At 52.0% G+C, this 14,284-nt stretch overlaps 6 protein-coding genes across 6 annotated transcripts; 5 read left to right on the forward strand and 1 right to left on the reverse strand.

The window, feature by feature from the left end:
* Positions 1 to 77: 77 nt before the first annotated feature.
* Positions 78 to 2,242, reverse strand: EDD37DRAFT_642234 (uncharacterized protein). The gene has a single exon (XM_062817350.1). It carries the CDS (start codon positions 2,179 to 2,181, stop codon positions 187 to 189), a length of 1,995 nt encoding a protein of 664 aa, XP_062665667.1. The 5' UTR covers positions 2,182 to 2,242; the 3' UTR covers positions 78 to 186.
* A 131-nt stretch (positions 2,243 to 2,373) lies between these two features.
* On the forward strand, positions 2,374 to 3,658 carry EDD37DRAFT_642235 (uncharacterized protein). Its single transcript, XM_062817351.1, has one exon. It carries the CDS (start codon positions 2,637 to 2,639, stop codon positions 3,282 to 3,284), a length of 648 nt encoding a protein of 215 aa, XP_062665668.1. The 5' UTR covers positions 2,374 to 2,636; the 3' UTR covers positions 3,285 to 3,658.
* Positions 3,659 to 5,364: 1,706 nt separating this feature from the next.
* Positions 5,365 to 7,290, forward strand: EDD37DRAFT_192383 (major facilitator superfamily domain-containing protein). Its single transcript, XM_062810099.1, has one exon. The coding sequence runs from the start codon at positions 5,480 to 5,482 to the stop codon at positions 6,944 to 6,946; it is 1,467 nt and encodes a 488-aa protein (XP_062665669.1). The 5' UTR covers positions 5,365 to 5,479; the 3' UTR covers positions 6,947 to 7,290.
* Positions 7,240 to 9,330, forward strand: EDD37DRAFT_192380 (general substrate transporter). The gene is made up of 6 exons (XM_062810098.1): positions 7,240 to 7,575; positions 7,623 to 8,011; positions 8,061 to 8,359; positions 8,414 to 8,521; positions 8,575 to 9,067; positions 9,122 to 9,330. Exons 1-6 carry the CDS (start codon positions 7,476 to 7,478, stop codon positions 9,305 to 9,307), a joined length of 1,575 nt encoding a protein of 524 aa, XP_062665670.1. The 5' UTR covers positions 7,240 to 7,475; the 3' UTR covers positions 9,308 to 9,330.
* Positions 9,331 to 9,592: 262 nt separating this feature from the next.
* EDD37DRAFT_642243 (uncharacterized protein) lies at positions 9,593 to 11,460 on the forward strand. Its single transcript, XM_062817352.1, has 2 exons — positions 9,593 to 10,231; positions 10,284 to 11,460. Exons 1-2 carry the CDS (start codon positions 9,882 to 9,884, stop codon positions 11,245 to 11,247), a joined length of 1,314 nt encoding a protein of 437 aa, XP_062665671.1. The 5' UTR covers positions 9,593 to 9,881; the 3' UTR covers positions 11,248 to 11,460.
* A 225-nt stretch (positions 11,461 to 11,685) lies between these two features.
* On the forward strand, positions 11,686 to 13,422 carry EDD37DRAFT_660026 (uncharacterized protein; the record flags this gene model as incomplete). The annotated part of the gene is made up of 4 exons (XM_062819080.1): positions 11,686 to 12,051; positions 12,103 to 12,566; positions 12,627 to 13,332; positions 13,375 to 13,422. The coding sequence occupies 4 exons, from the start codon at positions 11,686 to 11,688 to the stop codon at positions 13,420 to 13,422; spliced, it is 1,584 nt and encodes a 527-aa protein (XP_062665672.1).
* Between the last annotated feature and the right edge of the window lie 862 nt (positions 13,423 to 14,284).

Consider the following 14,284-nt stretch of genomic DNA (forward strand, 5'->3'; position numbering starts at 1 on the left):
GTGGTGACTGCGCCCCGGGATAATGCAGTCTCATTTTCAATGCTTTCTGAAGATTCCAATGCTTCTGTCTTCTGTAAGATGCAGATCTGATACTAATACAATGCCGTGTTCTTTACTTCGTATATTCGTTCTGCTAGTTAGCAGCCTCTTTCGCGTGGACCCTGTCACTCCATGAGCCTAGAGCATTCAAGACTTTTTCTCCTCGCCTGCCTCTTTCTCTTCTTCTTTTTCTTGCTGCTTTTCCTGCGCCTCTATGTGTTTGAGGATAACTTGTTCGCGCTTCAACGCCTCTTCATTGACGTCGGTCCAGCCGACCTCAGTCAGGATCTTGCCCACCATGTTCTGATACTTCAAATGGCCCGTAACGTCACCGCTCATATCGTAGCTTTCAACGCCATACACCCCCTTGATCTCCTGCAGGCCTGCAATGCCGAGTTGGACGCTACTGGTGCGGTACAAGAACGCCAAAATATAGTCATTCTCGGAATAGACGTTGATCACACGGCCGGTGACCACGCTGCGCATCGATCGCCAGACCTCGTCATCACTTGGCACGGGGGCGCCGATGAGCACCACACTCTCAATCAGACCAAAGGCTTCTCTCCTGGCGAGCGCTAGCAAGCACGAGTAAATCACCCTGGCGCCGAGCGAGTGCCCGACCAGACTCACGGGTCTTTCACCCTGGGCCTTGTTGATGAGTGCATCAGCGAGCACCTCGCCTGCCTTCATGGCGCGCAGCTTCGCGACACCGAACGGGCTGTCGACCATTTTCGCGATCTTCAGGATTCCAAACGGCAGCATCAAAGCGGACCACAGACCAGCCAGGATTGTGCGCTTGATGATCTCCTTCTTGATGTAGCCCCAAGCTTTGGACGAGATGAAGTTTCCCAACGCGTTCCCCAGGTTCATCAGGGCTTGTAGCTCCCAGCGCAGCGCGAAGGGTTCGCCGCCGTCGCCCAGCACTCGCCATGGCTGCGTAACTTCCTCTTCTTTCGTCAACCAGCCTGTGATCCCGATGGTGACTCTCAGCCGCCGTCGCTCGTGCTGCTTTTCCTCGCTGTCATTCACGGAACCCTTGACCGGGAGGAACGCAAAGTCTTCGATCTCCTTCGCGTATTTGTCCATCATCTGGCCTGTCATGCGTCCGCCGTACGCTCCAAACAGTCCACCGACGAGGACTCCACTGCTGGCCAGGGCGCCGAGGTACCCTGCCGCAGCGGTTGCTCCGAGTCCGAGACCGCCCAAAAGTCCACCGACCCCAGCAGCCACCAACGGTGCAGCCAGACCGCCCGTGACGCCAATAAGTGCCGCGCCAGCCACGCTGGCCAGTCCTACTTTCCATTTTCGTGCTGTTGCGCTGGCCTTCTGGGCTGCAGAGGCAGAGTCACCAGCGTCCATTTTGCTTGCGGCCGCTAGGAGCCCGAATGCAGTGTCTTTCTCCATCTTGCTTAACTCACCCGCCGAGATGTGCAGCGATGTGGCGAGACGCAATATCAGCGTCCGAGAATGGGCTCGATAAGCCTCGAGACTGAGTAGCATCAGGAGGATCGCCTTGAGGATAGTGGAGCGTTCAAGGTGACTTAAACTCGCCAATTGTGTCTGGACTGGTGGGTAAAGTTTGGCGAGTCGCGCATCTGCCACCTTATCCCGCTCATTGGGTACATATTGTGGGTTGTTGGTCTGAGTTGGAGGTTTGCGAGCGTGCTGTGCATTCTCCCTTTCTTCTCGCGAGTTGACCACTTCACCCACTCTTAGGACCACGCTCTCGGACCACTTATCAAAGAATTCGAGAGCTGATTTCTTCAAGGCTTCACTTTGAGGAGTAGCGGAGACTGTGGCTTCCTCTTCATGTTTTGCTGCTTCGCGTTCCTGTTGCTGAAGGGCTTCAGCTTCGGCCTCTTGGCTGCCATCTCCAGGGTCTTCGATGTTCAGTTTGGAGAGGTCTGGTTCCGCTTCTGAAGGCTTTTCTTGTTCGGTGTCTGATTTTGGGATCTTCTCGAATCCGTTGATGATATCATTTCTCATATTCTCTGTAGTGTTGGTAATTAATAGGCTAAGCTCGGCACGCTGCTCAAGGGTGAGCAGGGTTGCCAGCGACTGATCGTCTGCTTGTTCATTTTGGGAGTTCGTCTGGGGACTGGCATGCTTAGGCTTGGAGCCGAAGTCTGATAGGAAAGACATGGTGACTTGGCTTTGAGTGCTTGTAGCCTAAGTTTGATGCTTTACCAGATATGTATGAAGCAGGAGGACAACGGTTTCCTATCTGAGTATCTCGTCATCTTTGGAGTTAGATGCAGATGACGACGGCCAAGCTTTCACTTTGTCCGTGGATTTCACTCCGAGGTTCAGCCTCGTCACCCAGGCTGCTGTCAGATCATGCCTACATCGTTGCAGTGGAGGTACACATGCGCACGCCAGCGGATCTTTCAAGAACGTCCTTGCTGAGGGCAAATTGGAGCATCGAGAAGCCCGCGTGATGTCCATATTGAACAAATTTCCCGGTGTCCAAATATGACCTTGCCTGGGAAATGGAAGAACCTTGGCCAGGCACCCTAATCGACTGTCTCTTCAGATAATTTCAGTGAAGTGAGATTGATCTTCAAAGTCGTTATTCATATTGATCCATCAGGGCTTGCATGAAAGCTCCTGCAGGCCCACTTTCCATTACATTATGTACAGCTCAGCAAGCAGCTTATATCTACAGTGCCCTGCCCACCTCGCGAGTCTGGCAGTGGGAGACATCCCCGAACAGAAACGCCTTCCCAGTATACAGACAATCGACAGAGGCCAAGCTCAAGCTCGGCTACTGTCTTCGGAACGCTGGCTATCATAAGCCGAGGTCTGAAACGACGTCTGTGACAACATCACTTACACCCGACAGATCCACGGTGGGATCTATGTCAACAGTAGGATCGATATTGATGCTGTCGGCGCCGGGGCTGTTGCAGTTGGTAGGACTAAATGACGAGCCGATGCAGTCGTCATCTGAACGGGCGTTTATCTCTGGCTCCGGTTCTGGTTCGGCAGCTCTAATGGCGATGGTCGGGTCGATGTCGAGGGACGGATCGACGTTGACGCTATCTGCGCCGGGACTGTTGCAGTTTGTCGGGCTGAAGGATGAGCCCAGACAGAGGTCGCCTCCCACGTCTGGGACAGGAAGAGCCAGAATCGTGCTGGATGCAAAGAAGACGAGGAGAAGACTTTTGAAATGCATCTTGAAGGGTCGATGTGTTAAGCCTCTTTGCGTGACGCTGGGGGAGTGTAGAGCGAGTGACTGGGTGTAGGTAGAGGCGTTGGGTAGGACGAAAGTGGGATCTGCCAGACGACCTACCGGTACTATATAACCACGGCACGATGCGCTGTGTCAAACACGTTGAGCCATTCGTAGCAAGATTACCAAGGAAAGCTGCTCCATCTCCTGTACGGAGTAGTGCTTTGCTGATCACTGGCCTTGACCTTGGTGAAATCCTAGGCCTAAAACAGATGCGCAAAGAAACAAAGCTGTTCAGGGCAGATCTCTTTCCGTACGTGATGAAAGTCGCGACCCTCGTTCGCTCTTTCAGGGCAGAAGTAAGCAGTGATATGCAGGAAGGCGGATCCCCGGACTTGTGGCGTTCCGCATCGACGTAAATGCCCTCTGCGGCTCTCGTCGCCTGTTCCTGAATAATGATCTCCATTGTGAGGAGCGCACAGAGGTACTTATATTGGGACTGCACGTCTTCTGTCTGTATTTCCTTGCACTTGCGATATGGTCAAGGTCTTCCGCGAGATGGTCACCCAGATATAGCGAGAGCGAAGCACATGCCATTCGTCAAGCTCATCCCGACGAAATGTCAGATTGACCTCAGGAACGATCGGCAGGAGGGAGTTCCCACCAGGCGCTGCCGATCGATCTACTTTTGGGTTCATACCGGAGTGCTGGCACAAATCCAACTTCACAATGGGCCACTGGAAGCTCACATTTATGTCAAACTTCAGCTAGCCAGCAGACTTGAAGAGAAAGGCCATACGTAGGTCCAATTTGGGTTTGGGTTGTGATCTTTTTGGGTTCCTTGACTCGGATGACTCGTCCGTACTATCTTACCCGAAATGCATACTGCGGCTTCGTCGCAAGGCGCCTGAGTGTGTTGCATATAACTTTCGCCCACAACAACGTTCAACCACTGATGATCCACCAGTGGCTCGGCCACTGGTCAAATAGACACTTCCGGCAGCGCAAGCTACGAAGTCGAGGTCTATTGATGTTAACCCATGAATGCTCATACAAGAGTAGTGGTATTTTGTCTTCAACTGAGCAAGAATAACACAGTTATCATATTATGGGAGTCCTTGGCGATGATGATGCTCGTACTGTGGGATACGGTGCTATGGAAGAGCTGGGTGCAATGATATATAGCAATAAAAATGAGCTGCAGCCGGTGGTCGCATGTCATCACGCCTGCGAACGTGTTACACACTCCCACAAAACATGTTCCAACATTTCTGTCTTTGAGGATGCTCACCGGCAGATGTCTGAGACTCTGAGGGGTCTGACAGAATTCAAAGGCTGTAAAAAGCCTACGTACCGCACACAGATGAGAAATAGTGCTCACATCATCTTCAGTTGGAAGAACTGGACAAAACACTTGATCTGTTGCTAATCGTGTTGTACCGCATTCAAGTAGGATTGCTAGAGTCCGTGAGATCGCAATGAACAGACCTCTGGATGGTGGTCCATAAAACTTGGATGCTTTCTACAGACAGGGAGAACGGCCAAATGTAAGGTCGTGCGGTGATCTCATCCTCTGCAGTCTTGTCGCAACCTTGCCAACGACATGGCGCATGGTCTCCCGCCCTTGCTTGACTTGTCTCTTTCCTACTCTTTGGATGTCCCTACCTCACTGCACTCTGCTCTAGCTCTGGGCCGATGTTGGTATATTTGAAGTCGGATCTCGTTGATGGTGAAAGATCGGCTACCGAGGCCGTCGGGCTTTGATCTGATGAAATGCACATTAGAGCGAGCTGCTTGAAGTGCAGTTGCAACGGCTTAGTGTTCGTCTGGGCATATTGGTCAAGCAAAGGCATGCGGTGCGGACAGGAAGGATGCCACTGGTACGATTGGGATCGGGGGCGCCTTGAGGGTTGTCCACGAAGTTCATTCTTGCATGGCTTGTAACTTGCCATCGCCGATGACCACAACACAACTACGAGCGCATCGAACGTAGAAGTCTGCGAAGTCTACGTTCGATGCGCAGGAACGATGCACAGAGTGCAGGATGGAGAAATTGGCTTCGTAGAAAATGATGGGCGACTCGCACTGTGCCGCGGTTGCGCGGTTATGACGGCAACATTCTGCGGTAGTTCAACCCACCTTCCAGTGGGCCACCGCAACTCACCAGTGCCAAAATCAAGATGGGAATTTGTCATATTGGTGACTTGATATCTAGGTTCCGGCGATGTCTTGTACCGCTATACAGACATTCTCATATCAGCCGTGGTGATGGCGGATGACCCAGAGAGACAAACTGACGTTCAAGAGGAACAAAAAGTGCCATTGGGGAAGCCGCCCACGAACAACGACAATGAGACCGCGCCTTCCTTCGAGAGTCCATTCGACCTTCCGAACTGGCGGAAATGGATCAACACGGTCCTCCTAGCCTCGATGACCATGGCTGTGACGTTCGGTAGTTCAGTTTGGTCATCTACTATCACGGTCACGTCCAAGCAATTCGATGTCAGTGAGACCGTCAGTATCCTGGGCGTGTCCCTTTACGTTCTGGGCTTTGCTCTTGGTCCTATCGTTTGGGGACCAATGTCCGAATTCAAGGGTCGGCGACTGCCTCTTTTCTCGGGATTCTTCGTCTGGCTTCTACTTCAAATCCCGATCGGCGTGGTGAACAACCTGCCTGCTCTTCTCGTCTGTCGATTACTCGGTGGATGTTTCGGTGCAGCACCAGTCGGCCTGGTGTCGGCAATGTATGCCGATTTCTGGGAGCCAGCTGAACGCGGTATCGCGACGGCGATCTATTCTGCTGCCGTGTATATTGGGCCAACGTTGGGACCGGTCTTTGGGAGTCTCGTGACGGAGAATCCCAGCCTGGGCTGGCATTGGACAGCATGGTTGACCCTCATCATTGGAGGTGTCGTCGGCGTTCTGGCATTCGTCTTCGTCCCGGAAACATATGGTCCCGTCCTGAAGCTGAGAGCAGAGACAAAAGCCCGCAACCTTACCAGAACCCCTTCCCAGAGATCTTACGGCAAGCAAACCCCAACCTTTCGGGACTTTGTCGGCAAATATATGGTCAAGCCATTGTTGATGCTATGTTATGAGCCGATGCTGATGGTGATGACACTGTACGTTGCGATTGTTTATGGCATCTTGTACCTCACATTCTTCGCTTTCCCCTACAGCTTTACTGAAGGCCGCGGCTGGGATCCTCGTGTTGGATCTCTGCCCTTCCTGAGCATTTTAGTCAGTGTCCTGGCTGGCTCCGTGGGCGTTGCAGTCTACTCGAAGAAATACTATCAACCACGACTAGTGGCACGAGGCTCTGTGCTACCGGAGGATCGTCTTCCGCTCGTCATGCTGGGCAGTGTAATGCTACCAGCAGGGCTCTTTTGGTTCGGATGGTGCTCGAGCAGCCACATATCACCTGTACCGCAAATCATCGCCGGTCTATTCATCGGGTGTGGAATTATGCTCATTTTCACAAACTGTGTCGCATACATTGTGGATATCTATCTACAGTCGGCCGCGAGTGCATTGGCTGCAAACACATTCGTCAGAAGTGCAGTCGCAGCCGGGTTTCCGCTCGCTGCGCCACGCATGTACCGGGTGCTTGGAATCGCTTGGGCCACGAGTGTTTTGGGATTTTTGTGTATATTGCTCATACCGGCGCCTATTCTTTTCTACAAATATGGCCGCAAGCTCCGACAAATGTCTCGGTATGCTCCTACACCGGCCTAGCTGTCCGGACATCATGCTGTCCATGGCACGATGACCACTCTCATCCACCCATGTAAAGCAAGGTTACTACTGTTGGCTGAAAGGTTTATATGAAAAAGTTCGCGTAAGTCAGTGGTCAGGCGACACTGTCGGTGGCTTCGCCGTCCATCGAGCTCATGTCTTGCGGAGTGGTCCTGCAGGAACTCCTCATCTTACTCCTCACTTGAGTCCTCGGTATTCCATTCCACCAATACAGGTGGCTGCATGACCATCACCACCATGCAACCTCCAACAGGGTCAACGATCAATGGCACGATAGGAGGGGAAAGCTTGGAGAAAAGCTTGAGAGAAGTAGGCTATTGACCTCACATGTACGGAGTACGCGGAGCGATGCCGATCGACAAGCAAACCATCCCTGTATGGACACTGGGTATAACAGCATCACCCATCTAGTATCACATCAAATATGCCGCATTTCCCGTTACTCCTTAGCTGACGTTGTCCGAGCCCTTTCTACCTTTTCTCCTACAGCTCGCTCGATCTCGTGAAGATGCATGATTTCTCCACTGGTTCCAGGACGCTGTCGGGTCAAAAGCTCTCGCGGCTGATCGGTCTGGCATGCTCAATTGCTTTCATACTGTTCGGCTATGGTTTGTTTGAGTCGTCGTTGGGCTGTGCGCAATACTTACGTCCACAGAGCAAGGCGTCATGGGGGGTGTAATCACCGGCCCTGCTTTCACCAAGCAATTCCCTTCCATCAATACAACAACGGCGAAGGGCAATACCCAGCTTCAGGGATTTACCGTCGCCAGTTATAACATTGGCTGTTGGGCAGGTTCCCTGCTTACAATGTTCATCGGTGACAAACTTGGCCGTAAGAGGACAATCATCATCGGAGCTTCGGTTCTCGCAGTAGGAACCATTATTCAATGCAGCTCATACGATCTCGCCCAGCTTATCGTTGGTCGCATCGTCACAGGAACTGGTAATGGGATCATCACGTCGACCATCCCGGTCTGGCATGCAGAGCTCTCCAAAGCTCAATCCAGAGGGAAGTTTATCACGACTGAGTTGTCTACCAACGTGGTCAGTGAGGTCCTGAATGGTTGCATACGTTGTGCTGACAATCCTGAAGGGCGGCGTTGCTGTCGCGTACTGGGTTGACTATGGAATGTCGTACGTCGACAACGGCGCTCAATGGCGGTTTCCAATCGCCCTGCAGATTTTCTTCGCTGTCAGTACGATCTTGATCCTGCTTCCACTCCCCGACACACCACGTTGGCTGGTCAAGCAAGACAAACGAGAAGAAGCTCTGGAGATATTGACGCGTCTCCACGGGCATGATGGCGTGGCAAACGCCCAAAGGGACCTGCTTGAGATTGAAGCTGCTCTACATGAAGAACGTGTTGCACAAGCCAAGCTTAATGCTCAGGGGTTAGTGTTGTTTCTTCATGGGTCGTTCCTAGTACTTCTACTTACGTGCCCTAGACCCATTCGCACCATCTTTTCCAATGGAGAACAACGTTTCTTCTATCGAACCATGCTCGGTGTCGGTGGCATGATTATGCAGCAGCTGAGCGGCATCAATTTAGTGACGTTTGTTCCCTACAGACTCCTCCACCCTGTTGGCACTCTGACCATCATAACAGTTACTACGCGCCCTACATATTTATCAAGTCCGTTGGCTTCTCGACTCGTCTGTCAGCTCTCATGTCCGGCTTTCTCAGCCTCTTCTACTACCTCTCGACGCTCATTCCGATCTTCATCATTGATCGTGTCGGCCGCAGGATTCTCCTCCTATGCAGCTTGATCGGCATGGGTACATTCATGTTTGTACTGGCAGGCACCACATCAGTGGTCTCCTTTGCTCCCGGCATTGTCGCTACTGTCTCACTATTTGCGTACGACTTCTTCTTCGGCGTAGGCTGGATACCTGGCCCATGGTTGTTAACCCCGGAGTATGCTCCTCTGACCATCCGGAGTCAAGCTGCTGCATTAGCGACCAGCAGTACGTGGATCTTTACATTTCTCGTGGCGGAGATCACACCGATTGCCATCAGCAATATTGAGTGGAAGACATATCTCATTTTTGGATGCCTGAACTTTGCATTCTTTCCTATTATATATCTCTTCTATCCAGAGGTGAGTCTACCTACGTCCGCTTTTGGGTGCAGTGGCTGATAATGCGTATGACAGACTAAGGGTAAAACGTTGGAGCAGATCGATTTGCTCTTCACGGGGCCCAAGATATTGATTAACGTCTCTAATGAGGAATTGGCAAGGATGCAACAAAGACAAGTCGAGCAGGTTATTGATCACAAGAGTTTCGTCTTGAAGGGGATTACACAGGCGACACAGGCGAAGCATGTTGAAGAGGCGTGAAAGATGTGACACGGTAGCGGAATTGGTGTAGAGTGGATCTGCAAGGTCATTGATAAATGTGCGGATCGTGTTTAGGAAGATACCCAGGTCTGCCATGCTCTGGTCCGTATGCACACATCGTATGTAGAACGGAGTGTAACGTAGGAAGTTGTTGGCAAGCGGGAGCCCCGTATGCAAAGAAGCCTTGCACAGCCTTGCGAGTCGTTCTGGATGATTAGGTAAGCATCTTGGCGTCATCTGGTCGAAGACTTCAAGTTCTTCATCTTCGACATCATCTTCATTTTCGCCATCGTTCCCCTAACAAACGATCGAGGTCGCAAATCACGTAGCGCAGAAAGGACAGGCGCTATAGCCTCCCATTTGCAAGAATTGCACATCAAACCAATTCACAGCCAATAACTTGTGCAACCAATACAGCAATGGAAAAAGAGTCCCTCCTCGCTATGACCAAGTTGCTCAGGTGCACTCGCATACTGTGAGACACTGAGTGGCTTACTGTTCATTATAACTGTCGATGTTGCATTGGGCTCTGAACACGCCGGTAGCCAGGTTCTTGGACCGCTGAAACGACGCGATGAAATCTCACAGGCGACCGACGGCTCAACGTCCGCGTTTGCTTGGAAGACGAATACCAGCCATTTCGATGCCAGGCCCAATAATGGAGCACAAGTTCGATCCGGAATCTGGGCAGGTCTATTCAGAGACTGAAGTGCGCTTCAGGAGGACTAAACAAACGGATTGGATTGGGCAAGCTAGAGGAGGCGGCTACATCAAGAAGGAGCGCCCTGTGGGGAGTGGTGCTCGGTCTCTTGCCCACCTGGCCAAGATCAAGGTTGCTAAGCAGTTCCCCAGCCTTACAGCGGACCATTTTGCTTCAATTCCCTGGTCATTGGCGGAGCAGATCTGGGAAGAACTGCTGTCTATGTGTGTTGCACCAATCAATGTGCTTGGATGTGGCTGCTAATGATCAATACAGGGGAATGGAGAGTTTTCACGCATGGCGGATTCTTGCCACAGCATATCCTGGCCCAGACGAATTCGACAATCCTGAGTACAGATATTTCATACATATCAAGACGCCATCGTTGCCATATACTGAGTATTTGACCGGCATCACGTCGGAAAGCTTGAACTGGCTGACCTGTCTTCGCGTCTCACCACAGCGAATGAGCACAGCCGACCTGGTTGCTATTCACAAGACCACCAACTTAGCCGTGCTAGATTTGTCAGATGGGCGCATCCTTCCAGATATCGGCTCTCCGAGGTTCGACGAACGAGTCTTCCGATCCTGGGCTGATCTGGCCAGAAACGGTCAGGCCTTCCAGCATCTTCGGGTTCTCCTTTTTGCCTGGCAGGATTCGTTGTCTGATTGGATTTTCAAATACGTCGACGCCTTTCCATCGTTGTGTCGTGTCCTTATCACGGATTGCCCAAGAATGCACCAGAGAAACAGAGTTGATTGGGAGCCTATTACACAAGCTGCCGGCTGGGAAGCGAGGCACGCAAAGAAGAGTGCCAAAGACTTACGTCCGGTCGTCCAGGGCTGGAGACGTGAAACATCTGGGTATGTCGCCGGCTGTTACGATGAGAGCTTGGAACTGTTCAAAGATTTGGCGCATCCCAGACGACCGAACATGGTCGAAAGGTTGCCGATGTTGGAAGTGTGGCTGGACTATCCACGCCCATGGACACATGTCGTTGATGACTTCCCATCGACGCGAACGATATGGTTTGACAACACCAAAACACGGGTTTGGAAAGAGCAGACGGAAGGATCTCAGGTCAAGAACCATGAGGTGTCTAAGAGAGTGAGGAATCAGGACGTGGCATCGCAAGGATCGGCATCACCTCCGCCAAAGCGAGGAACGAAGACTCAGCCAACGATGAAGTCGAGGGGAAAGAACATTACAGCTTTGCTAGGAGAATTTCAGCCTCGATAGATATCTACGATGTTGCAGAGAAGAGCGTTTTCTAGATGATTGTGCCTGGCGAGCTGAGTGGAGTCTTCAGAGCATTATCTCAGTAGCCTCGTTGATACCTAACTTACCTGGTATCTGGTAGGTACCCTCCGACGTTAGCGGGCTCCCAATGCGGCGAGTCACGCTCTCCGCACGCGATTATAGAAGGTCAATATATAACGCCCTCACCTGAGCGACGGGAGATCCATACTACTTTCGAATAAACTCCTCACTATTACTGCGTTATCAGCAATTCTAGAAGCTTGTGCTTTTTTCCTTTTACGTAGGCGTCCGTATACTGGGTCCTCCCAATGATGCTTTCGACCGCGCATTGAACCAAATTACTGTCTTCCCACTGCTCTTCAATTCCAGATCCGTTGTCACCGAAAAGACCACCTCAAGGTACAACCATCCGCAGCCATGGCCACGCCCAACAGAGAGCCTCCAACACCCACCTCGCCTGCGCTCTCTTCGAGATCGAGCATGGAGACCGCTTCACCTTCAAGCAGAGCACCGTCCTTGCGACTACCATCCATGCCCAGTGCAGCCGCTCAACACCGTCAAAGCTTCAACGAGCTGCGAGGACAACCTCCCTCCCCACGCTCTCAGAGACAACTCTCCATGTCATCCCAAGCGGTACAAGATCTGATTGACAACCCTCCGTCGAAACATCCAGATCCCAGATTTGCGGGACGAGACTGGACAACCGTCCAAGTAAAAGAGTTGATCAACCCCGATAATCTCAGATTTGTGGGCAATGAAACGGGCATGGAAGCGGCTACAAAGGCACGGATAGACCTTTTCTGGCAGTCCAAATAGCAGAGCTAACAGCACCAGGTTCTTGTCGAGTCCGGTTCCAGCGTCATTCTCATCCGCGACAAGGATGGTACATCTGTGATTGGGACTTTCGACTACCACGACCTCAACGCCTACCTACTGCTGGTCATCGGCCTGGCGCATCCCGATGACGAGCACGCAGAAGACTTCAATGAGATGGCGCAACGAGCAAGAGAAGGCAAACCCGTACACCTCCGGGACATCAAGGACATAAGCAAGAAAGAGCCATTGTCGTTCTTGTCCGAGGACGCGAATCTACTTCAAGCCATTGAGACGTTCGGAAAGGGCGTGCATCGCGCCGTTGTGGTCAACCCCTCGACAAAGCAGGCCACCGGCGTCCTCAGTCAAAGTCTCCTCAACAGATTCCTGTGGGAGAACGGCAGAAGCTTCCCAGTTCTCGATCAACTGTACTCGCAACACCTGCGCGATCTGAAGATTGGATCCAACGACGTTGTTGCTATCAAGTAAGTTGTCCAATGTCGCAGTCCTTCTCCACGAGACAGGTGTACTAACAACCTATCAAGTGGTGACCGACCTCTAGCGGAAGCTCTGACATTACTCCTGAACGAAGGCGTCTCCTCGCTTCCAGTACTGGACCACAATTCCAACGTCATCGGGAACATCTCCATCGTCGACGTCAAACTCCTCACAAAGTCCTCGTCGCTCCCCCTCCTCCGCAATACCTGCATCCACTTCATCACAGTCATTCTCTCCACGCGAGGCATGTTCGAAGGCAAAGATTCCTTCCCCGTTTTCCACGTCACACCACTCTCTACATTGGCACACACGGTTGCCAAACTTGTCGCCACAAAATCCCACAGAATGTGGATCACCGAGCCTATATCGCCGAGTTCGTCCGGACCACCAACCCCGTCTCTGCACTCGGCCACTCTCGCCCCAACATCAAGTCATTCCTCCCACATTTCTGCCCCCAGTGGACCACCTGCAGCAACGTCTGTCCCGGTCGACGCCTCTGGGACCGCCGTCGCAGACGCATCAGCAAAGACCCCCTTCATTATGCCCACTGGACCTAGCATCTCCGCCTCCGCACTTCCAGGCGCTTTTATCTCCGGTCGTTTGGTCGGCGTCGTGAGCCTGACGGACATTTTAGTCCTGTTTGCACGAGCAGGTGGATTGGGGAATGCGGCTGACCCCAGTGAGCTGCGCCTGAGACGACGAAGAAGCAGTTCCAGCAGTGTACGAAGGAGCAATGACCTCGGCGCTCGACCTGTGCAGGGTTCCAGTCTACGACCTTCCGCCGACCCGGCGAAGAAATCTAGTGGAGTTACTGGCACGGAGAATGAGAATGGAGAAGGATGAATGATGATGGGGGTCATACTATTTTCGGACAAAATATCAGTTGAGGAACGAAAAAGACGGCGCCGGTTGACGTTCGGTGTCCCATGTTCTTGGAACAACCATTTCTTTCCCAGCCATACCCAGACCATGATGCTGGAGAAAGGGGCTCAACCGCACATGAACCACGTGCTGAGCAAGCTTTCTATCTAGAGAAGCACCACGAGGCAAGGGAAGCTTGCAGGGGAGCACCACCAGGCAACGATCCCGAAAGTTTGCGCTCCTCTCACAAGCCCCTCTCTGCTTGGCGCCAACGACATCGCGTTTGCTCGAGCCATCGGCACCAGTACCAGCACCGTTGAGAGGTGGCGGGAATACCCGATGTGCTTGTCGAACCTACCTAGGTATGTAGCTACCATAGATGCTCTAAGCAGAGTCATATCAGATTAGTAGGTCAAGGCTGGTCAAGGCTGGTCAAGGCTAAAAGATAGTCAAAAAGACAATCAATCAACATACGTCCTCACCCTTCCTTTCCTTAAGGAGGACCATGTATGCAGAACAAAGTATGCGGTATATACATAGCCCCTGAGGTTGAGACTTTCAGTCCAGAAGCGACGTGATTCCTGGCAGGTATTTGGAAAATCACCTAGGAACAGAGATGTATTTGGCCTAATGAGAAGGTCGAAAAAAACTTTCGAGAAAGAGGTTTGGGAGAGAAGAATGTTTTCTTTTATTGTCACACTGCGCTCGAGCTTTCCAGGTATCACTTTTTTGTCTTCCTTTCTTCATCCCTCGCATCCCAAAAGAACCCCCCAAACACGATCGACCTTGTTACCAGCCCGATCGGGTTCTCATAATCCTCCTCTTGCCAACTCATCAGCGTCCC

The sequence above is a fragment of the Exophiala viscosa genome, assembly GCF_022695815.1.
Source record: "Exophiala viscosa unplaced genomic scaffold EDD37scaffold_15, whole genome shotgun sequence".
Lineage (NCBI taxonomy): Eukaryota > Fungi > Ascomycota > Eurotiomycetes > Chaetothyriales > Herpotrichiellaceae > Exophiala > Exophiala viscosa.